This window comes from Amblyraja radiata, chromosome 21 (assembly GCF_010909765.2).
Source record: "Amblyraja radiata isolate CabotCenter1 chromosome 21, sAmbRad1.1.pri, whole genome shotgun sequence".
In the NCBI taxonomy this organism is placed as follows: domain Eukaryota; kingdom Metazoa; phylum Chordata; class Chondrichthyes; order Rajiformes; family Rajidae; genus Amblyraja; species Amblyraja radiata.
In genome coordinates this window covers 37866090-37891776 of record NC_045976.1, presented here as the reverse complement: position 1 = coordinate 37891776, position 25687 = coordinate 37866090, and the positions used below count along the sequence as shown (strand labels likewise).

Sequence of the window (25687 nt, the reverse complement as noted above, 5' to 3'; positions counted from 1 at the left end):
ATTGCACACTTCACAAATGTTCAATTTTTGTTCCAATGGAGGCTGCTGCAGCTTGCTTGGTTTCTAATCCAGAATAAAAATAATTCTGAGTCGAGGAGTTGGCTTGCCACTTCAAAGCAAGAGTGATGTCACTTGATTCATTCATGCTTGTCTTTGAAAAAGCCTTTAGTTACATAAACAATCCTATGTACACAGCAGTTCCATTGGCCGGCAGTCAAGCTAAAGGAATTCTGTTTATTTTTAATGTTAGGTGATGGTGAAGACAATCGACCTGGAATGCGGGGAGGCCATCAGATGGTGATCGATGTACAAACAGGTAAGATAACTACACTGAACCCGAGTGTTAAAATGGCACAAGCTTAGTTTAAACAATGAAATAAAAACAAGTGCAAATAAAAAATATTTTAATTCGAGGGACTTGGCTAGAGAAGTTCCTTGGGGGAGTGTTCTGTGTCCAACTCCCTGTGATTGAATTTCCCTCCATCATAAGATCAGAAGAGAGGATGTTCAATGGTTATTTACTTTCATTCGCCACTCAATGTAACAGCCTGTGCCTTCTGGTAGCAATGCTTGAAGGTGACGAGTAACACATGTGCCAGGTGATGATCATTTCTAGCAAGAGAGAACCTAACCACGTCACATTGATATTCAACTTCATTACCATTATTATGGTTTTCACCACCAATGTTCCAGGGTTCAGCGCCTGCAACCAGTCTGAAGAATGATCCCAACCCAAAACGTCATCCGTCCTTTTTCTCAGGAGATGCTGCCTGACCCGCTGAGTTACTCCAGAACTATGTCTATCCTTGGACTCACAGTTATCTAGAAATTTAACCAAATAAGCCATATAAATACGTCTGAAGAAGGGTCTCGTCCCGAAAACGTCGCCTGATTCCTTCGCTCCATAGATGCTGCCTCACCCGCTGAGTTTCTCCAGCATTTTTGTCTACTATATAAATATTACGTGTTGGTTAAAGGCAAGGCATCTTCAAGTAAATAATTTACCTACTGACCACTTAGGTCTTTACACTGTCAACATGGCGCAGTCCAGAACTATTAGGGAGAAATGGGAAGGGGACAAAGTGCTGGTGTAATTCTCTGGAGAACATGGATAGGTGACGTTTCAGGTCAGGATCCTTCTTTAGACTGCAGATTTTATATTGCAGATACTTGTTTAATGTGGATAAATGTGAGGTTATCCACTTTGGTGGCAAAAACAGGAAGGCAGATTATTATCTGAATGGTGTCAAGTTGGGAAAAGGGGAAGTACAATGAGATCTGGGGGTCCTTGTCCATCAGTCACTGAAAGTAAGCATGCAGGTACAGCAGGCAGTGAAGAAAGCGAAGGGCATGTTGGCCATTCATAACCAGAGGAGTTAAGTACAGGAGCAAAGAGGTCCTTCTGCAGTTGTACAGGGCCCTAGTGAGACCACACCTGGAGTATTGTGTGCAGTTTGGTCTCCAGATTTGAGGAAGGACATTCTTGCTATTGAGGGAGTGCAGTGTAGGTTCACAAGGTTAATTCCCAGGATGGCGTGACTGTCATTTGTTGACAGAATGGAGCGGCTGGGCTTGTACACTCTGGAATTTAGAAGGATGAGAGGGGATCTTACTGAAACATATAAGATTATTGAGGATTTGGACATGCTAGAGGCAGGAAACATGTTCCCGATGTTGGGGGAGTCCAGAACCAGGGGCTACAGTTTAAGAATAAGGGGTAAGCCATTTAGAACAGAGATGAGGAAAAACGTTTTCACACAGAAGGTTGTGAATCTGTGGAATTCTCTGCCTCAGAAGGCAGTGGAGGCCAATTCTCTGGATGCTTTCAAGAGAGAGTTAGATAGAGCTCTGAAAGATATGGGGAGAAGGCAGGAACGGGGTACTGATTATGAATGATCAGCCATGATCACAGTGAATGGTGGTGCTGGTTCGAAGGGCAGAATGGCCTACTCCTGCACCTATTGTCTGTTGTCAATTTTCGAGGGAGAATGCTTCCATTTTGCTGCATGAATGTAGCTTCAATAACGTCAGGTTTCTTGATCGTCATCTTAAACAAAGCTTTCCTCCCAACCTTCCACCCCAAATGATTCACTCTTAGCTCTAGTATAACGTCACTGCAGCGTGTGGCATCTACAAAATGCAATGGTGCATAACAACTCGCAAACTGTTACGATCTTTTACAGCATCTATCAAACATAAGGAGATAGTTACGGCAAACATACGGAATGCTACCACTTGCTGGTTGTCCTTCAAATTATATGTCAGACTGACCTACAAAATAAATTGCCATCCCTTCATGGTCACTGTCAAAATATGTGGATTTGCCACCAAATTCCTTTATCACACATAATTTTATCGCAATGTGCAGCAGTTCAAGACAACAGCTTATATCATCTTCACAAGGGCACTAACAGTGGGCATTAAATAATGGCCTTCACATTGATGCCCTCTTGTCATAAAGTGATATTTTACACATTTCTACTGGTACAATCTGTCCTTTTTATTTAACACTCAGAGTGTAGATATTGTAGTGATTAAACTCTACTGCACTCGTTCCAAAGTTTGTATTTTATCCCCAAGATTTCTCCAGAACTGCTTAAAGTGTTTGTGTTGTTGTGGATTAAGTTCAGCAACCTCCCCTTGGTCTTCCACGGTTCAGATTCCAATTCCTTGGCCTTATTGATAGATTTCTGCACTCAATGGTTTGTGTATATGGACCCACTCCCTGCGTCTTTAGACTGTCCACGACTGCTTTGAACTACTCTTAGTTTAGGAGTAAGCTACTTTATCCTTTTTGGAAGGCACACAAAATTGCTGGGGAAACTCAGCGGGTGCAGCAGCATCTATGGAGCGAAGGAAATAGGCGACGTTTCGGGCCGAAACCCTTCTTCAGACTGATGGGGGGTGGGGGGGGGGGAGAAGGATGGAAAAGGGGAGGAGGAGGAGGAGCCCGAGGGCGGGCGGATGGGAGGGTGGGAGGAGACAGCTAGAGGGTTAAGGAAGGGGAGGAGACAGCAAGGGCTAGCAAAATTGGGTAAATTCAATGTTAATGCCATCCGGACGCAAGGTCCCCAGACGGAATATGAGGTGCTGTTCCTCCAATTTCCGCTGTTGCTCACTCTGGCAATGGAGGAGACCCAGGACAGAGAGGTCGGATTGGGAATGGGAGGGGGAGTTGAAGTGCTGAGCCACCGGGAGTTCAGGTAGGTTATTGCGGACTGAGCGGAGGTGTTCGGCGAAACGATCGCCCAACCTACGCTTAGTCTCCCCGATGTAAATCAGCTGACATCTAGAGCAGCGGATGCAGTAGATGAGGTTGGAGGAGATACAGGTGAACCTTTGTCGCACCTGGAACGACTGCTTGGGTCCTTGAATGGAGTCGAGGGGGGAGGTGAAGGGACAGGTGTTGCATGTGTGTGTGTCCGTACATTGCCTGCGGCAATATCTATTTGCCGCCCCAGTTTTGCTCTTTGTTTTTTATATTTAATGTTGTATCTCCATCAGTTCTCTATCATCAAACCTAGATCCGCGACTGTCTTTCCTATTGTCAAGTGTTTTATAAATATGATGAACAATAGAAACTTCATCCAGATTTTTGGAAATGATGCTGTTTGTATCCTGCCGATTTGAGTACCTAACTGTTTCTATACATTCTTGCTCCTTCCCTCACAGCCAAAGATATTGTTAAATTGCTGTTAATTCTGAAAGGTTCAACAAGCAGCTGCTTTTCAATTGTAACACATTTTAAGTGGCAAATCTGCTTTATATAATTTTTTGAAATATTGGGAAGATTAGTGTGCTCGCGTTGTTCTGCCGAAGGCTTTTTTAAATTCCTTGTTTTAACTCATTTGTGTGCTTGTTAGACCATTTATTATTCATGTCTTGAGTTGCAGGACTTGTTAGATTATTTGAGATGTCAACTATTTTGGGAAATTTGAGTTACAAATGGGTCAGATTGATGAGGAAAGCAGATTTCCTACACTGAAAGCCACAGAACGCGATATAATTATCTGACAATCTGGCAGTTTCAAGATCACCATTACAAATATTAGCTGTCTTTCAAATTCTATGTTTAATTATTTTGAAAGTACATTTCTAAGTTGCTAGTTAACTCTCGCATGCATTGTCACCTTGGTTTTAGTGTCACTCCTAGCTCAATTCTTTGCACTTTTGCCTGCTATTTCTTTCATTTTTAAGCTATCCCATTGCTCGTCATTTTTGGATTATTGGGCATATAAAAAGCTTTAGGACATAAACGAATGTGACCCGAATTAGTTCATTTTTAAACTCCTGCTAATCTTTCATTGTTTTAATCACTGCCTCATTGCCTTGTCCAAAATGGCCTTCATAGAGTCATTCAGCATGGAAACAGGCCCCTCAGCCCAACTTGCCCATACCGGCCAACATGTCCCAGCTGCACTTGTTCCACCTGCCTGTGTTTGGATCATATCTCTCCAAATCTGTCCTATCTATGTACCTGTCTAGCTGTTTCTTAAACCTTGCGATAGTCCCTGCCTTGACTACCTCATCTGGCAGCTCATTCCATACACCCACCACCCTATATGTGAAAAACCTGTCCCTCATTCCTATTCAATCTTTTCCTCTTCACCTTAAACCTCGATTCCCTTACTCTGGGCAAGCGACTGTGTGCATCTACCCAATCTCTTCCTCTCATGATTTTCCTGATGTTTCTTCTGGTCTCTTTCTTTGACTAGAAAAATGAGAATACAAGTGAGTTTTAAGTTCTAGAAAGATGGAGGGTTGGAAAGAGGAGAACATTTTGGGAGGTTGTAGACCAAATTTTGAGTTACCAGCTTTTCTCATGTTCACATTGGGTATGGTTGGAACACAATACGAGTCCCAAGACACAGCTCCATGTGGGACTAGGGTAGGGATTAAAATGCCAGCTGACTGGAAGCACAGGCTGCTGTGGTGACCTTCTCTGTCCTGCTCCCTCCTATATATATATATATATATATATATATATATATCACACTCGCTTTCTCTCTCTCTCTCCCCATTTCTCTTTCTTTCTCTCTTTCTTTCTTTCTTTAAATTGGGGCGTCCAAATGTGGAAACTTCATATTAACTTTTATTTTTGAGTTTCATGATAATTGCTATATATTGCATTTTTCTGTGCACAAGATTAGATACGACTGGCGCCTTGTTGATTCCAGGGTAAACTGTGCAAATAAATAATGATCTTGCTCAAAGTAACTTGCTGTCCTTTTTGACAAGTAACGTCAGTCTAATCTCTGTATTCATGATCTTTCACAGTTCATGTACATCAGAAAATTGTTTCATATATGTAAAATAATTTTGTATGCATCTATCCACAATTTTAGTTTGAGGATTTTTTGCTGGATGTGTGGTTAGTCAGGGCTGCAAGTTTCGTTGTGAAGGTGGCGTGAAATAGATGAACTGTGTAAATTTGACTAGTTCACTTCACTGCATTTAGGCTCAATTGACAGTTTAGTCATTGCCACACCAATCGATACTCAAGAAGATGGAATAAGGTAAATGGCTGGTGATTGTAAAAAGTTCACAATACAAAGGAGAGTTCTGACTTATTCAGAGGTTTTTATTCCATCTCCCTCTGAATTGCTGAATTGAAGCCATAATCTTAAAAGCTGAAAGGAGTTTTTTAACCAGGTACTATGTTGAATTGATTTTCTGATATTTTTTGTTCCTCTCGTGTGGAATTCAAAGGCTTTTGCCACAGAAATAAGTTTGATATGAGGTTTTATTTGGATGGATACATTTGTTTTGATTCAAAACCTTTTTGTCTTTCTGCTGGATATTTTGAGTATTAAGATCTCTGGAATCACTTCAAACAAGCTAGACTGCTGCCAATAGCAACAATAGCATTAGTTACTGACGTCACACAGCGCACTGGGGAGCGAATACTCAGTCAGTAGCTATATATTATAATGGCAGGCACCAGTATGGATGATTTTTAGGTCACAAACTATGCAAAGCAAAAAGCGCCCACGAATGTGCTTTCTTAGAATTTGTACAGGAATGCTGGTTAGAATTGGGTTATGTACCAAGTTAACCACCTGTGCCTGGATAAGGGGATAAGGCAAAATATCTAGTTTAATAGGGAAAGCTCTTAGAATACAAACGTTCAACAAACATGTTTGTGATGATTACAATTCACCATAATCTTCACCTATTGATTCTGCGTATCAATAATGAAATGTCTTTATCTGGCTTGGGTTTTATTGCTGTCATTTCTCGACAGATCTATAACATTATTAACGCGGTTACTGAAACACAATGGTCTGGGTGATCTGAATTTAATATGTTTTAAATGAGAACTGAGAATTATCTAGTAAAGTTTAAGACATTGGTAAAGTAAGGATTGAATATTTGCCTTAATTACAAGGGAATGGATTGCAATAGTATGGAATTCTTGCTGTAACCAGCACAGAGCTTTACAACTATATCAGGAGTACTGAATGCAGTTTTGATCATGGAGGATAGATTTGTTATTTTCATGATGCAGCTAACCTGAATCACCTGATTTCTGGGATTGGGTGGTGATTTCTTCTGAGAAAGGTTTGAACCAAATGTCTTCATTCACAACCCAAGAAGAATGAAGTGTGATATTACTAAAACTCCAGTTTTTGAGGGGATTTAATCAGGCAGATGCAATGGGATTGTTTCCTTTATGGGGTCGTTTTGAGATCGGAGGGAGAGCTTCAGAGAAAAACAGATGCGTTTATTCTGAGGGTTGTGGCTCTGGAATTCTGCATCCCACAGAACTGTATACAGCTAGACACTATGTTCAAACTAAACAGATTTTTGAGCCTCCAGGATGGATGGCCGGTCAATTCCTGTAGCAGGTTCATGTTAATTTTTTTGGTGTGACGGTTGGTAAGCTTGCAAGGAGGATGTGGAAGACTAAAGAGTGGATTACTACTGAGTCTATTCAATGCCAGAGAGCCCCCACATCCCCTTCACATGAACTGAAAATGGACAGCTGGAAGAAGAGTGTTGCACTGGAGTTGCAAGGTCCAAGAGAATTTGCCATTGGTCAACACAGAACTTGGAGGAAGGGGCCCGAATAATGCGCTTCCACAAAGACTCGCAGTTGATTCCAAATTGAAATGACACACAGCCTGAGCAGGGGTGGGGGGGGGGGGGGGAGGGGGGAGAGTTGTTGCCTGCTGGCCTTTCAGAATTTGCCGCAGTCCTGCATAAGGAAGTGGAAAATTATGCCAGATTTGTGTTCAATAAGACTGTTGTGATGTTACTGCAAATGTATGAACATTGAAGGCCTTTCCTCAATTGAAACACTCAGCATGTTGTTGAAGGGCATAGTTGTAGTTAATGAACTATTGTAACTTGCTTTAAAAACACATTTTTCCTTATTCTTTTCCCCGCCCCCTGCCCTCTTCTGAGTTGCTTAGTGAGGAAATGGAAAACATCATGTGAAAGCGCAAATATAAATTGGCCGTAGCCTTTAATTACAAATCTTGTTGGCACATACTATGTTATTCCCTCCTCCCTCTTCTGAAATAACCTGCAGTCACGTTGCTCTGAATTTGAGAACTGGGAGGGGGGGGGGGGGGGGGGTCATCTATTTATAGTGGTCTCCATACTGCATGCACTGTGTTACATTTATTTCTGGAAGCATTGAACGCATGGTTATATGCAGTTAATTGCCTTCTCTTCATTCAGTTAATCTTGTTTGGAAATGGTAGTTTGTGTCAAAGGAGAATAAGGCTCCGTTTTGCAATAATTTAGCAGTTTTCTCTTTTTTAAGTGTTTCAGTACTTTCCTTGATCTTCGTGAAATATCAACCATTCAGTGCTTTTTGAGTTGCAATTTTATCTCCTATTTTAGACAGTTGTATTCACTCCCTCTTCCCCTGATTCTAGAGATGAAATTAAGTAAAACAAATATATTTCAGTTTGACCGTGACCTACTCTATTCTTGAAAATGAACCAGGTTTGGTGATTTAAAGCATTTTCCGATGCCAACTGCGACAAAGCGTTTTTGAATATGTGACGTGAGGCATGCCACATTAGTGCTGTGGCCTTTAAACATGCGTGACTTTGTGTAACTTTGTTTTCAACCACGTTTTCTTTGCAGAAACAGTCTATTTATTTGGTGGTTGGGATGGAACGCAGGATTTGGCAGATTTCTGGGCCTACAGTGTTAAAGAAAACCAGTGGACTTTTATATCTAGAGATACTGAGAAAGAGGTAAGTGTTTTGTATTAGAAAATACTACCAGATAGGAATATAAGTAGAATAAGGTTTATCTGTCATTGAGCACTTATGATGGTAATTAGATACCTCCGAGCTACATATCAAGATTCATTGATGGAGTTGTGCTGTGTTTAAGAGGGTGTAATTGTAACTCAATTCATACTTGCAGGGCTACTTACTTTAGTGGTGAGATAATGCAGTTGTCCCATCAGCTCGGTCTGATTATCAATATTTTCCACTGTATTCACACTTCCTTGCAAACTATGCTCCTGCACTCTTCTCTTTTCAATACCCTCGAGTTTCAGTGCGTTTCAATAATTTGTTTTTTCTTATTCTTACTTCATTTACCCTTTGATCTTCACCCCTGTCGAGAAAAATGTTAGTAAGCACTTCCAATAGAGTTGAGGCACGTACTATAATAACATTTATAATATATTTGGGCAGGTACATGGATAGGAAGGGTTTCGTGGGATATGGGCCAAACGTGGGCAGGTGGGACAAGTGTAGATAGCGCATCTTTGTCAGCATGAACCAGTTGGTCCGTAGGGCCTGTTTCCCTGCTGTGTGACTATGATTCTCTGAGAAGTGGATCAATCATCCTTTGTTCAGAATTTTGTGCTCCACACAAACATTGTTGATCGAGTTCATGAGCCCTGTTGATCCTGATGCCGGCGAGAATAAAACGATTGAAGGATGTTGATACCTCTGCTTCAATAATTCAAGATACCTGCCTTGAGTTCTGCAATATTCTGCGTTACTGCATTCAAATTCTTATTCAGCCCAAGATGTTTAGAACGAGAGACTTCCCATTGAATCTTTTGTGTGCATCAGAAATTCCTTCTTGCCAAGAACACAATCAATCTGGAAAAATAAATTAATCTGTTTTGCATTTGTGCTGCCTGCTTTGTATCTTCATAATGGAAGCAAAATTAAACATGAATCGGTTCTTGCACAAAAAAAATGAAATGTGTATTTAACCACCTGCTGAGTTCAGAATAACATGTACTTCCTGTTACTCAATTAAACTTGTTTTCACAGAACCATTCTAGTTCCATAAGGTCATAACTGATAGGAGGAGAATTAGGCCATTTGGCCCATCAAGTCCACTCCAACATTCAATCATGGCTGATCTATCCCACCCCCTATCCCCATTCTCCTGCCTTCTCCCCATAACCCCTGACACCCGTGCTAATCAAGAATTTATCTACCTCTGCCTTAAAAATATCCATTGACTTGGCCTCCACAGCCTTCTGTGGCAAAGAATTCCACAGATTCACCACCCTCTGACTAAAGAAATTCCACCTTCTGAAAGGTGCATCCTTTAATTCTGATCTAGTCCTAGACTCTCCCACTAGTGGAAACATCCTCTCCACATCCACTCTATCCAAGCCTTTCACTATTCAATATGTTTCAATGGGGTCCCCCCTCGTTCTTCTAAACTCCAGCGAGTACGGGCTCAGTGCTGTCAAATGCTCATCATATGTTAACCCACTCATTCCTGGGATCATTCTCATAAACATCCTCTGGATCCTCTCCGCAGCCAGCACATCCGTCCTCAGATATGGTGCCCAAAATTGCACACAATACCCCAAATGCGGCCTGACCAGCGCCTTGTAGAGCCTCAGCATTACATCCCTGTTTTTGTATTTTAGCCCTCTTGAAATAAGTGCTCACATTCCATCTGCAGAAGATTGCTCATGCTGCAATTGGCTCACTACCCCACCTACAGATTGGACTGACCTGATTTTATTTTCATCTGAGTTGCTTATTTTTGCCATAGGTGCTATAAAAATATTTCATATTTGCTCCTGCTGCACTGACGGTACTTGGAGATAAGTTTACTTGCACTTCTCCTGCACTTCCAGCAAGGAAATAAAGAAGGTCATGGGTATCTTCTATCAAGTGACTTTTAATAATTAGTGTTCAACTTTAAACCTCAAAATAAGTGATGCAAATTTAGTCGGCTGAAGTGACAAAACGGCTGAAGTGTTTTGGGTTAATACCCAGATTAATTATGCAAGTAATTTTTTAATTAAAAATAAGTGGTTTGCATCGGACGAGAGATGAGAAAAAAATAGTTTCTACTGCTGGGGTTATCTAATCAAAGGTTCACATATCATTTCTATCAAATCTATGTAAAGTTACGTTTTAGCTATTTCTATGAAACCCCCAAACCTAGTGATTAGATTCCAAACAAGTTGATTTATATATTTCTGGGATTTTTGTTTGTACTTACAGTAATACATCATATTATGAAGCTCCACATAGACAAAAGTTCCTTCCTGGAACAGTCTTTTCCTTTTATATCTTCTACATTTTTTTTTGTTTTGTTAATTGATATTGTTTGTATTTATATATACATTTAATTCTTTGACAAACTTCTGTATGATAAATTGGTTTTCAGTAAAAGCAATGAGATATTCCCATACTCGACTAGCACACTTTTGTTTTATGTTTCAACAATTCAGTGGTCCCTGGACTGATGTATAAAAGATTTTTCTCACTGGTAAATGATGATGATTTAACAAAGGAACTTTTAAAATTATTGCTCTTTTTATGTTACTACTGAGACCAGTGAGCATCCGCAAGTTCGTAGGACTCACGGAAACATATATTTAGACAATATTGTACATGATAGTAATGTGTTAAAGGGTTGAGAAAAATTGTGCACTGAGATGAGGAAGCTTGAGGAAGTTGGAGATGGAGTACAGACAGATCTTCAATGTTAAATTGGTATTTGAAAGATCTCTTACTGTGAGGAAAATTATCGGTGGCTTCTGTGATCAAATTAGTCGCCCATATGGTTTCCACCTACATTCTATCTTTGTCCCTGACATCAGTCTGAAGAAGGGTCTCAACCCAAAACGTCACCCATTCCTTCTCCCCTGAGATGCTGCCTCATCCCGCTGAGTTACTCCAGCATTTTGTGTCTGCCTTCGATTTAAACCAGCATCTGGAGTTCTTTTTTACACACTAAATTTATTTCACTCCACTTCAGACAGGCTGTCGGTTCCAATAATGGGTTGTGGGCGTGAAATATGTAGCTCCAAATTAGTAAACAATTAAATGTAAATGATGTGTGTATATTGTTATCTTTTTGAATGTTGAAGGTGAATTTGACCCAATCATTCTATCAGTAATGGGTCCGTCAGTCAGAAATTGATTCGGTGTCTTTGAATATCATGAGAAAATTTCCTCCCATTGTTTCATCTGTTCACTTTTTTATACGTTATAAAGGTTTATGTTGCATGTTGTGTAGACTCAACCATACCTCCCAAATTATCACATTAAATGTCGGCATTTTTTGACCTGTCCCAAAAGACTCTCGAGGTAAATCCTTGAATTATTGCAAAAGAACTCTAGTGAAGATGGTCCCACAATACTTGGTACTTATGATCCAGCCATCAGGCACATTGAGGACATTTGATCACAAATGCTGTTACCATGAGTCTGAAACTGCATATATATATATATGGCTGTGAATGATAGATTTGGTAGATAGATACAAAATCCTGGAGTAATTCAGGGGTCAGGCAGCTTCTCTGGAGAAAAGGAATAGGTAACGTTTCGGATTGGGAGTCTTTTTCCATTCTGAGATTTTCCTGAAAGATAAGATTCTGGTTGGTGAAATGAAGGTTCAACCATGGCTGGTCTGGTAGATTCAAGATGACATTTCACAAACCAGTATATTCATTTTCCTAGATACGAGAGTGGGATTTGAATTTCTTACTAGTTAATAAAATGATGTTGTTGCAGGATTCTGTTTCAAATTCTCCAGCTCTAGGTAATTAGCACACTCTTTCTTAATATGAAAAAAAGGCCAATCTTTTTGTCAACCGTTCCTTATTTCCTTTTGTTTTCCTTGTGGTCTGCTCAGCATAATATAACAACATGTTCCATAGATCACAAAGCTTACGCTGATTTTAACTTTTGCTTAATTGCCGCATTATTTCACGCTGCATTTCCATTTGTTCCACTCATTACCCCACCCCACCTTTTTGAGACCAAGACTAACTTGCTTCGCTCTTTCTTAATTACAACAGGATTCTGGACCTTGTTTCTCTTTCCTTAAATGTTGCCTGACTTGATTTTTTTTCTCCAGTATTTTCTATTTTTATTTTGGAAAATATTGCAGGGCCCACTTAAGATTTCTGAATGCTGTTTGAAATTTAGCCAGTGATCGAAAATTGTTCTTAGGCAATGAATTTCAAAGCCTTTACATTAGCCCTAGGCTCTTTCCTGCTCGTAAATATCTGGGGGGGGGGGGGGGGAGAAAGCAACTGGTATTTATATCAGTGCCATATGTACTGAAGAAACCCAAGTTTTAATAATAAAATGCTATTTGAAGGTGTTATATAATGGATAGTGCATTATATGACAGGCAATTTGAATTGCCATGGTCTTGGAAACAATAATTAGTTTATTGACCAACTAGTTTGTGTTACTGGATTATTTTAAATTTCTCCTGGAATATCAAATGCCTTTATAAATGGACAAAACTGAAAAAGAACACCTTGAGTAGACAGTGCTTCTTCTGAACTGTCACACGAGTTTATCTGCAGCAATATTGGCGCAGAACTTCAGAGTTAGGTGTGGTGTTAATAGAGAGACTCGGTGTTTTGATCAGAGTAAAGGACCATTTCTGTGCCTGTTCACATAGACCATAGAAGAATACAGCATAGCAAAAGGCCCTTTTGTCCATAATGTCTGAGCTGAATCTATTCTCCTCTGCCTGCATGTGATCCATATTCCTTCATACCAAGCATATCAATGTGCCTATCCAAACGCGCTGCGCAGAAGGGAGCACCTGATGGATGCTGCACAGCCTTGCTGGACCAGGCCCAGCTGCCGGTGTGGAGCCGACCAGGCCCATTCTCCGGCAGAGCAGGGAGAGACACACCGGATGCGCATCGGGTGTATCGCGAGGAACGCTGTGGCCAGTAGACTGAGGACCAGCTCGGAAGGTCCAGCTGGCCCGCCGGAGTCCCGGGACTTGCCCGCCCAAACCGGCGGCCTACCCGTCACAGACGGAGGACCCACACCACAGACCCGGAACCCGCCCGGAAGGCCCGGCTCGCCCGCTGCAGATCGAGGAGCCCAAGATCCCGCCCGGGGGACACCACGGCTACTCTTGGACAGGCCGAGCCTGCAACGCCACCAGGACAACAGATCTTCACGTTCGGATCAAGATCCCTGCACTTATTACAACTAAGACGTGAAAATGCTGACAAACTGGCAACTCTGTATACTGTCTCAGTGTATTGCTGCTATCCACTTGAACAGTATCTGAGATGCTTATCTAATATGTATCTAAGTTCTTATATAGAGTGATACTTTTACTGAACAGTATACAAAAATGAATTTCATTGTACCTCTGTACATGTGACGAAGAAAGTACAAAATCATACCAAATGTCCCTATCATATCTGCTTCCACCATCTCTGGAAGCGCGTTCCATATACCCATGATACGCTGTAAAAATAAAACATGTTTCCTTGAAGCTGCTTCTCTCACCTTGAAGCTACGCCCCAAGTCTTTGACATTTACACACAGGAAAATAGGTTCAGACTCATAATTTTATATACTTCTATTGGGTCTCGCCTCAGGTTCTGATGCTCCAGAGAAAACCATCTAAGTTTGTTCATTTAAAACAAAAAATGTATGCTGTAAATGAAGATGTCCAGCAGGGTCAGATTCTTGGACAGAACTGGTAACATAGTGCAAATCTTTAATGGAGCTCAATACGCCAGCCTCGTTGCCAGGATGGGGCTGTGAACTTAAGTGTAGGTTTTTTTCTGTTTGTCACTTGGACCATGGAAAAAGTAATAACTTTTCTGGGAGATGAGCAGTGGACACAAATCCAGCAAAATAATGTGGGCGATGTTCAAAACCAGTGAATCATCCAAAGGAAGAAAATATCATGAATCTATTTAAAATGGATGCCAACAAAGATGAAAACAAGATTACACATGTATTGAAAATTAAAGAGTTCCAACACTTCAAGAGCGATCCTTTGGTGGCGAGCTCCCTGGTCAATTTGTCCCTTCCCTTCCGAGCCACCCCCTCTCCGGGCACTTTACCTTGCAACCGCAAGAAATGCTACACTTGTCGATTTACCTCCCTCCTTGATTCCATTCAAGGACCCAAGCAGTCTTTCCAGGTGCGGCATAGGTTCACCTGCACCTCAGTAACTCTAGAGTAACACAGTAACGCTAAGACTTTTGCCTCCATCACAGTGAGGAGGTGCTTGGTGAACTCACTGTGGTGGATGTAAATTTGTGTTTATTGTGTGTTGTTATTATTACATGTATGGCTGCAGGCAACAACACTTCGTTCAGACCGAAAGGTCTGAATGACAAATAAAGGATTCAATTCAATTCAATTCAATTCCAACCTCATCTATTGCATCCGCTACTCTAGATGTCAGCTGCTCTACATCGGTGAGACCAAGCATAAGCTTGCCGACCGCTTCGCCGAACACCTCTGCTCGGTTCGCAATAACCAAGCTGATCTCCCGGTGGCTCAGCACTTCAACTTCCCCTCCCATTCCGAATCCGACCTTTCTGTCCTGGGCCTCCTCCATGGCCAGAGTGAGGACCACCGTAAATTGGAGGAGCAGCACCTCATATTTCGCTTGGGCAGTCTGCACCTCAGCTGTATGAACATTGATTTCTCTAAGTTCAGATAGCCCCTACTTTCTCCTCCCCATCTCAGCTCTCCCTCAGCCCACTAGCTCCTCCTCTTCCTTTCTTCTTCCCGACACCCCCCCCCCCCCCCCACCCTCGCATCAGTCTGAAGGAGGGTTTCGACCCGAAACGTTGCCTATTTCCTTCGCTCCATAGATGCTGCCTCACCCGCTGAGTTTCTCCAGCATTTTTGTCTACCCTAGTAATATATGGCTATAGGTTCTTGACAACATTTTAGAGAGAGTGAAATTTGTAGCTATGTTCTGGCCAATATTTAACCATTAACAAACATAGGTAAATGTGTTTGTGGTCATTATTACATTTGTAGCATCTTGTGAGCAAGTTATTATTGACTTACCCACATTGTGAAACCAGCTGTTTATTGGCTTGCGATTGGGAGAAGTGCTAAATGAGTTTTGTTTTGTCTTTGCACATCACTTGGACACGTCAAATTTTCCTTAAAGTTAAGTCATTGCTTTGGGAGAGAGAGAGACAGAGAGAAGAAATGAATACATAATTGATCAATATAATAGCCTTCCTACCACTATGTTGGGTTTATCCTAGGCTGGTTTTTGTGAATTTGGAATAAAAATGTGTTAATGTTCAAGCAAGAATTTACCTGGTTTGGCAGCAATTATGTGTGAATGTAAACATTTTGCCCAGACCGGTGTGAATCTTTGTAGAATTGCATAACCCTATGGAGCTTTATTTTTTGTGTGGAAGTCCAGCCAGTGAATAGAGTGCTTGCTGTGCGGCATCAGCGATGATTACAATTTCTAACAACCATGTTCACTCACCACGAGTTGGTAATTAGTATCTGTGGCAGGATTACTGGTTAGTCCTTTTCCTCCCAATTCCTATCACTTGCCAAACTGGAAACCGGGCAATGTCATTACTAGTTAATATATCAGAGATTAAATTGGATTTTGTTTTAGTATGAAAACGAAAGACACAAAGTGCTTCAGTATGAAGAAGGGTCCTGACCCACTGTTCCCGATGTTGGGGAAGTCCAGGACAAGGGGTAACAGCTTAAGGATAAGGGGGAAATCCTTTAAAACCGAGATGAGAAAAACCTTTTTCACACAGAGAGTGGTGAATCTCTGGAACTCTCTGCCACAGAGGGTAGTTGAGGCCAGTTCATTGGCTATATTTAAGAGGGAGTTAGATGTGGCCCTTGTGGCTAAAGGGATCAGAGGGTATGGAGAGAAGGCAGGTACGGGATACTGAGTTGGATGATCAGCCATGATCATATTGAATGGCGGTGCAGGCTCGAAGGGCCGAATGGCCTACTCCTGCACCTAATTTCTATGTTTATATGTTTCTAAAACAGCACCTATCCTTGTTCTCCAGAGATGCCTGACCCGCTGACTGACTATAATATTTTGTTTTTTCTTTGTAGACCAGCATCTGCAGTTCCTTGTTTCTACTTCCCTCTGTTTGTATTTTCTCACTGCATACTTGCATGAAAAAGTTCATGAAATAGTTCCCTGTTAACAATAAAATAGGCACAAAGAACTTTGTCTTTGAATTTGGGTGACTTTTTGAGGGAATATCTGTTTCAGCCTTATCTTGTTTTCGAAAAGAAATCCATTTTAATAGAAAGGCAGCATTCACACTCCTACATACCTCAAACAATCCGACATTTTCCAATATTTTCAAAAGAAGGCTCTGAAAGATTGAGTAGCTCCTTATGTTTATACAGTGGCCTCAATAACATTTGAGACAAAGACCCATCATCTATTTATTTGCTTCTGTACTCCACAATTTGAGATTTGTAATAGAAAAAAATCACATGTGGTTAAAGTGCACATTGTCAGATTTTATTAAAGGGTATTTTTATACATTTTGGTTTCAACATGTAGAAATTACAGCTGTGTTTATACGTGCCCCCCCCCCCCCCCCCCCCCCCCACCATTGTGTTTGGGACACATGGCTTCAAAGGTGTTTGGAATTGCTCAGGTGTGTTTAATTGCAGGTATAAGATAGCTCTCAGTACCTAGTCTTTCCTCCAGTCTTTCCATCACCTGTGGAAACTTTTATTGCTGTTTATCAACATCAGGACCAAAGTTGTGCCAATGAAAGTCAACAAAGCCATTATGAGACTGAGAAACAAGAATAAAACTGTTGGAGAGACATCAGCCAAACCTAACGCTTACCAAAATCAACTGTTTGGAACATCATTAAGAAGAAAGAGAGCACCGGTGAGCTTACTAATCGCAAAGGGACTGGCAGGCCAAGGAAGACCTCCACAGCTGATGACAGAAGAATTCTCTCTATAATAAAGGAAAAACCCCAAACACCTGGCCGACAGATCAGAAACATTCTTCAGGAGTCAGGTGTGGATTTGTCAATGACCACTGTCTGCAGAAGACTTCATGAACAGAAATACAGAGGCTACACTGCAAGATGCAAACCACTGGTTAGCCGCAAAAATAGGATGGTCTGGTTACAGTTTGTCAAGAAGTACTTAAAAGAGCAACCACAGTTCTCGAAAAATGTCTTGTGGACAGCTGAGACGAATATTAACTTATATCAGAGTGATGGCAAGAGCAAAGTATGGAGGAGAGAAGGAACTGCCCAAGATCCAAAGCATACCACCTCATCTGTGAAACACTGTGGTGGGGGTGTTATGGCCTGGGCATGTATGGCTGCTGAAGGTACTGGCTCACTTATCTTCATTGATGATACAACTGCAAATAGCAGTGGCATAATGAATTCTGAAATGTATAGACACATCCTATCTGCTCAAGTTTAAACAAATGCCTCAAAACTCATTGGCCGGCGGTTCATTCTACAGCAAGACAATGATCCTAAAAATACTGCTGAAGCAACAAAGGAGTTTTTCAAAGCTTAAAAAATGGTCAATTCTTGAGTGGCCAAGGTAATCACCTGATCTGAACCCAATTGAGCATGCCTTTTATATGCTGAAGAGAAATCTGAAGGGGATTACCCCCCAAAACAAGCATAAGCTAAAGATGGTTGTAATACTGGCCTGGCAGAGCATCATCAGAGAAGACACCCAGCAACAAGTCTCCATAAATCGCAGACTTCAAGCAGTCAAAGGATATGCATCAAAAGACTAAACATGACTACTTTCATTCACATGACATTGCTGTGTCCCAAACATTATATGGTGCCCTGAAATGGGGGGACTATGTATAAACACAGCTGTAAACTCTACATGCTGAAACCAAAAATGTATAAAAATGGCCTTTATTAAAATCTGACAATGTGCACTTTAACCACGTGATTTTTTTCTATTACAGATCTCAAATTGTGGAGAACAGAGGCAAATAAATAAATGACGGGACTTTGTCCCAAACATTATGCAGGGCACTGTATAACCCCCAGGAAATTCTTTAGAACATATTCTATATATATTTTTTGCCGTACCTTTGTAGGATAATTATGTGAAAACCTTGTACGCCTTGTTTCCCCATGGAGCTAGCTTTTGAGTAAAAGGAGTTCTTAGTTTCCTTGCCTGAGAAAGTTAGAAAGGACAATTAGCACTTCCAGTGTCAAATCCTGATCATATTTCGCCCCCTAGTGGCTAGAGGAATGCATTATTGCCAGTGTTTTTTCTTGGCAGCATTCATGAGCAGTTAAAATGTTCAAAGATAGTCAGCTGGTGTGGCCTGTGAAATGTTAAAGGAATTGTAAACATGGAAGTTATTTCTTTCCCCCCCCCCCATCCGCTCTCATTTGATCATCCTTCTGTCTTGAGATTTTTGACCGGCAACTTGGTAGTATAGATTCCTAAGCTGTCAACACTACTATATATATATATAGATTTCTTGCCTGGCTTCCCCATTCAATCACAAGTCATATTATGTGTCAGGGCCCGTTACACTGCAGTGACTTTCACTGGTGGCTGCGGAGGTTGTGAAACTCTGCTTTCAGACAACCGGTGCTGTTTTGGTACAAACTGGGGTTTCATTCTGGGCTCTGATTCATTTGGCACAATGGCTGCACCAGTTTACCGCAAATGTTAGGGGCTTTTTGGATAGCGCCATCTGGCCTGATGCGCCACAGTCCAGAGCAGCAGATGTTGGTTAGAAAATATTTTTTGTGCGATCTTAAAAATACTAGGATTGAGTCTGGACATAATTCCTACAAGAGTAATAATTTTAAAACAACATTGAACGTTAAAGAAAGCACTTGAATTTTTGCAGACTTTTATATCTTTAGGACTACACAGCTGAAACACTTGCAGTATTGTTACAGTTGTGGGAAATGTGACCTGCCAGTTTTCAAGATTATACAAGCAGCAGTGAGTTCATGATCAGATTTTCAGTCACAGGTTGAATACCGATTTTCCAGCACCATCAGTTCCAGAACCTTTGTGGATTATCTGCTTTTCCAAGCCAACAGAAGACGCGTCATAATGAAACGACAATGAAACGACCTCTGGCCCGCTAATGATACCCCTCCCGTTTCTCTAAAGCACCATTGAGTGCCAGGAACTTTAAAAAAACAAAAACAAATATAAAATGTACCCATCATCTCCCCGGCCGTTTAGAGCCTCTGCTTCTGATTCCACTCCTGCCTTGCAAGGTCCATCAGCGAGCCTCTCTCACCTGCTGCTGTGTCTTGCTGTCCCTCCTCCCTGGAGCCGCCGACATACTCCACCTTGGAGGTGATGGCAGGTATAGAGGGGAGGGAGCACCACGGTGACTGAGCCTAGTTTTAAAGTGAAACGACACGCAGCTCTGGAGTAACTCAACCAATTGAATCAGTCTGAGGAAAGGTCCCGATGATTTGGGGATAGACAAAATGTCTCCCAGCTTATTAAAAGAAGCAAGGATGGAATTGTGCAGGTTCTGACCTTCATTTCTAATCTGCGTTGGCTATTAGAGTGGCAATGAGTCGGAAGACTACTAAACTTGCACAATTAATTAAAAAGAGATGGAGGGAGAATAGCAATTTTAATAATTAGAGGCTAGCCAATTCTAAGGGGCATTATAAACTTTAGAATTAAGGATGAGTCAAGTTGAATCATTTGACAATCTTTTTTGAGGTAATGTGGAGAGCCAATATTGCGCCCCCCCCCCCCTCCCCCATAGGCTGGTCAAAAAACAGTCCATGGTTTCCAAGGAAGTGGGGAATTTGAATCTTAAACTCAATTGGTTAATGGAATCAAAGAGCAACCGTGTCAGTATTTTGTGTCTCGAAGGCTTTCTTTTGGCATTCTACAAAATTTGGTACTCAATCCCTTGCTGCTTTAAGTATTTATTAATTAGACAAACTTAGGAGTTATGATGGAGGATTGCACAAACAGGTCCACCAATGATTGGTTGGTTCCAGAGCCTTTCTGAATTATTCGTTTTGCTGGACCATAAGAAGGCATGGCCTCGGCGAGGAGTGGAAAGGTATCGGAATGGTCTGACTATGCTGCCCACCGGTTAGTCGGCCTCTGAAGTCGGCAATTGGAATGGATCTGCTGGCTCTGGCCGGGCTGGAGGTCCCGAGCCCCGGCCGCAGGGGGCCAATTCGACCCGCCGATCAGTGCAGAAGGTGGAGATTTGGTGCTGGGCGACACATTTTCAGGGGGACATCCGGGAGGGAGGGATTTTGAGTGCGTTTTCATCATTTTGTCTGGATTAAAGGCGGTGGTGGACCGCCAGTTGCTGGAAAATTGGTGGTAGACCTGTGATATAAAAGTTGGCTTTGTGGTTGTAAAGAAGAGAGGTTTAGAAAGGGTGTACATTGATGGAGTGGCCAATTTGACAGAGAAGTGATGATGGAATTCAGTCCCAAGTAGTGTGAAGTGATGCATTTGGGAAGGTACAGCAAGGCAAGATCATGTGCATTAATAGTTAGATAATGAATACTCTAGAGAATGCATGTTCACAGATCCATCAAAGTAGCAGCACCGATCAGTAGGGTGGTTAAAAAGGCACACAAGCGGTTTTGATTTATTAGCTGAGGCATGGAATATGAGCAACGAGGTTATGTTGGAACTGAAAATGTCCTTGGTTAGACCACAGATTGGTTTCTGTGCATTTTTGGTCACTACACTGCAGGAGAGATGTGGTTTCATTAGAGAGGTCGTACAAGTAGTTTCATCGGACTGGAAACTAACTATGAGCAAGAAACTTTATATAAACTGGAGGAGGATGCTTTGAAACAGAGTAGCCCGCAGAAAAGTTTCATGTGCATATATAACAATTATGAAAGGCCTGGACGAGGGAAATCGGAAGGATCTAATTCTCTTAGTAGAGGGATTAAAAAATGGGCAATGGATTAAAGCTATTTGGCAGAAAGGTTAGAGGGAAATTGAGGATGTTTTGTGAACTGAGAGTGATAGGGGGTCTGGAACTCGATACGGAAGGGTGGTTGGGGATACAAGCTGTGTTACATTTACATTTAAGAATTACATTTAACAGCCTATCTTCTGATACCTCTTTACGTGTAAATCCAAGTCTTAAAATGCGATATTAAGCCAGATAGTTATTTTTCAATGGGTACACATGCACACAATAAACAAACATTGTTTTCCTGTTCTTTGGCAACCTGCTTGCTTTCAATTAAGATGGCAGTGAATTTTCTTTCCTTCCCAGAGTGCTGTAAACAAGGTCACTGTCTTCTGTTTTAGCAGTTAATGAAAATGGTTTCTGCACCTTCAATTGGATTTGAGATCCTATTTATTTGCACAGTTTTTGTTTGGGATATATTTATTATGTTGAATAAAGTTCATTTTTTTTAAATTAAAAAATCAGCGTGGTGAATTTCAAGCGCTGACGGAAGACCATCAATTCTTTGAAAGACAATCTTGGTCTGCCTGAAATTTGTCAGCCTTCCAGCAAGGTGTCCATCAGGGAATGTTGCCGACTGGCCCATTCCAGACTGCAGGAGTACATGCTGCGGGCACTGAAGCATGGTGCGGCAAATGTGAAAGCTCTGTCGGAGAGGACCACTTTCTAGGGTCCTTCCGCTGCTGGAATATTGAGGGGCAGAGTCCTGTGGGTCACCCCTCAAATAAGGGAAGGAATATATCACTGCAGGGGGCCACAGAAGTGGCAAGGGTGTTTTTTTGTTTTGTTTTTAAAGATGGATGTACACACAATGAAAATGTAGGAAGAGTATTTGCAAATTCAGTGTATCTATTTTTTAAATTTGAAATAAAGTTCATTTTTGAATTAAACCGCCCCCCTATCTATGTCAGTATAATGCTCTTGCTCTGATTCCAAAAGTGGTTGATTTGTCCAATTAGATGAACCATTGGGGGTTTGTACCCAGTAAGCCGCTAATGTATATCCCTTAATTGATATGCCAAAAACTGACCTGGTCATTATCGCAGTGATGTTTCGGGGAGTTACTTGTGTGTAAATTGATTAGCATTTTTTTTTCTACATACAAGTTCCCAAGAGATTTTAATTGGATCCACTGTGCTTTCGCTAACCAAAGATTGTGTAAAATATAATTTCAAGGTTTTTTGTGCATTCCAATGTTGGTTTCCCAAATTAAAATTGACTTTTTTTTTGTTTTTTAATTCCACATGGCTGGTTGTTGCGTGAAATGAATAAATTGACCACACTTGTGTATAATTTAGTTTTGGGAGATGATTTGAGCCTGGAGATTTACCTTGTAGCTGCTTACAATTCCCTGATCTGTGCTTGAATTGTGCTGTGAGACAAATTTGAGCATTTATTCTTTGGCATTAAGATTTTCTGTGCAGAGACCGATGGGTATAAAAAGGTACAAATCTAGTCCATTGTTGCTGTGTGAATTTAAGCCAGCTCGAATGCTAGGGGTTGTATTATTATTATTCTATTGTGTATTTGAATCATTGGAGTAAAAAAAGCAACCCAGGGGTACAATTATCTATTCTTCACTGAAATTTGTTTAATGGTCAAATGGTACTTTATTGACACGTGTACTTAAGTACAGTGAATTTTTTTTGCCTACAGTTCCATGACAATCCTATACTTTAGGCACAATCAATCTGAGTACATGAGTATAAGAAAATAGACCACACTTGAGTCTGTACACAAAAGTCGCCATGTTTTAGGCGCCATCTCGTATCCTTCAAGTCCAAGTTTTAAAAAAATGTTAGAGTCTCAACTTGGCCATAAAGGCCCATTGTCCTGGCTCATTATATCTGAAGAGCAGATTGAACATTGGGCACGAAAATGAATTATGTGGCTATACATTTCCCAGATTAGCCGTGGGAATAAAAGAAGACCTCAGTGTTGGAAAAGATCATACCATTATTGGTTCTGGGATCATGAAAGTATACTTCTCTCTGAAGCTATATCTATTTTTTTCAAATATAAGTAGAGAATGTATGATTTAGCTTGAGATCTAATTCTATGTTCAAGCCAAATTTATAATTTGTTGTATTGAGATGCAGGGCTATAGCATTGTGTTGAATATTGAGGATATGCAAGTTTTGCGTCTCATCATTTCCAACAAGGTGAAATCAGGGGGCAGCTCACCAACAGCGAAGCATCACCCAGATGAGCTCAATGCGTCCTATGCCTGCTTTGTTTGGAATTCTGTTGTGCCTTCCCAGCCCCCCATAGCCCCGGATGGTATTACACTCTCAGTCACAGAGGCTGACGTCAGAAGGTCCAACAGGAAGGAGGGTGAACCCTCAAAGCGACCGGACCTGATGGTATACCTGGTCGTGTTCTTAACATTTGTGCAGACCAACTGGCTGGAGTTTTTGTCGACATCATAATGCGCCCACAACTGAGGTCTGAGGTTCCCACCTGCTTTAAAAGGGCATCGCTAATACCGGTGCTCAATAAGAGTAAGGTGACGTGCCTCAATGACTACCGACTGGTGGCATTAACATCCCTGGTGATGAAATGTTTTGAGAGGTTGGTTATGGTGCATATCAACTCCTACCTCAACAAGAACCTCAACAATTTGCCTACCGCCCCAACAGGTCAACGAAGGACGCAATCTCACTGGCTCTTCACTCTGCACTGGACCACTTGGACAATAAAAACCCATATGTCAGGCTGTGTAGGAAGAAAATGCAGATGCCGGTTTACACCAAAGATAGACAAAAAATGCTGGAGTAACTCAGCAGTACAGTCTTGACCTGAAACATCACCCATTTCTTCTATCCAGAGATGCTGCCTATCGTGATGAGTTACTCCAGCATTTGTGTGTCTACACACGCTAGGCTGTTGTTCATAGCTCACCCTTTACATATCTCTGAAGATCTGTCCTGGACCCAGCACATGGATGCAATCATAAAGAAAGCCCAGCACCTCTACTTCCTTAGAGGATTGAGGAGATTTATTATGTCAACGAATACTCTGCAGGTGTACAGTAGGCAGCATTTAGACTGGTTGCACCACAACATGGTTCGGCAACTCGAACGTCCAGGAACGAAAAAGATTGTAAAAATTGGTGAACGTTGCCCAGTCCATCACGGGTACATCCTCAACATCGAAGGGATCTACAAGCGTCACTGCCTCAAAAAGGCAGCCAGCATCATCGGAGACCCACACCACCATGGCTACACTAGTTTCACACCTGCCATCGGGAAGAAGGTATTAGCCTGAAAACTAACGTCCAGATTCAGGAGCAGCTTCTTCCGTGCAGCTGTCAGGCTATTAAGCAATGCAATCTCTCAAATAAGCTCCAAGCTACTTAGACTTGGACCATCACTTTTTACTTTGCACTAATACTGTTTATGTATTTGTCCGTTTTTCTAAGTTTACATATTTGTTATGCTGCTGCAAGTAAGAATTTAATTGTTCTGTTTTGGGCCATACGACAATAAAACACTCTTGACTCTAGTATCTCTTTAGTAACTGGTTAAGTTGCAATATGCTGTATTATCCCTATGCACCTTTGGAGATTGATGTGGTTGTGCGAGAGACAATGACAATAATTTCTAACTTGGTTGTTCAGTGTCCCATTCAGCTGTAAAGCCATGTTTGCCACTAAGGCTGCATGGTTATATAAAATGTCTTCTTCAGTCTCATGCTGGGAGGACATGGAAGTGATCCTTTGGAGATGCCTTTATTACTTGCTTTTAACGCTGTGGAATTGAATGCTACTTTGAAGAAAAACAAATATGCTATATCGTCCAAATGTAAAGAGCCTTGACACAGCATTAGCGTTTGTCTCTCTCTGTGGATATTGGCTGATCTGATTATTTCCAGCAATTTTTTTTTTTAAATACTAAGTGCTCAGACATGTCTATCAGCGGGGCACATGGCATGTATTTCAGAAATTAATCAGTTTCAACTTTTGTGCAGCTTTTGATATTTTTCTCTGAAAATGTACTTTGACTTTCTTGGAAATGGATTTGTCAACCCTGCACAAAACATAATGACGTGGATCCTGGTTCCATCTGAGCAACATAAAAAAGTTGCCTTCTAGTTTGTTCTGTTATCTCTCGAGTTATTTGTTCCCCCAAAATAAACTTTATTCTGAATAAAATATATGCAAACCAAATGTTGTGCATAATCTCCTCGGACATTCTCAGCGTCGAAACACACATTTGGCAGTGTTCGCACCTATCTTTAAACAAAACAACACACCTTTGCACACTCATGAGGCCCCCTGGGGTGATATCCCCTCCCTCGTTTGATTGGTGTCCCCACTGGACTCTGCCCATGTCAGAACTGGGCAACTGTTGGACTCGCCTTTCACTCAGGTACTGAAGTAGAAATGCATTGTCCGTGCTTCTGACTTTTATGATGAGGTTTCATAGTTTTATTTACATCTCCAAGTACTTGTTCCTTCAGGACAATTTGATAAGGAACTTTTTTAGTCTTGGGTGAGACATGCCCTTTTTGCATCCCTTCTATACCC

General features: G+C 41.3%; 1 protein-coding gene across 2 annotated transcripts in view; it reads left to right on the top strand.

Annotated features, from left to right (window-relative positions):
- Positions 1–25687, top strand: part of mkln1 (muskelin 1) — a 97121-nt gene that overhangs the window by 39982 nt on the left and 31452 nt on the right. For both annotated transcript variants that reach the window (XM_033040104.1, XM_033040103.1), the window contains exons 8-9: positions 251–316; positions 8101–8213. In XM_033040104.1, coding sequence (XP_032895995.1) covers positions 251–316; positions 8101–8213 — 179 coding nt within the window. The remainder of the gene's footprint in view (positions 1–250; positions 317–8100; positions 8214–25687) is intronic.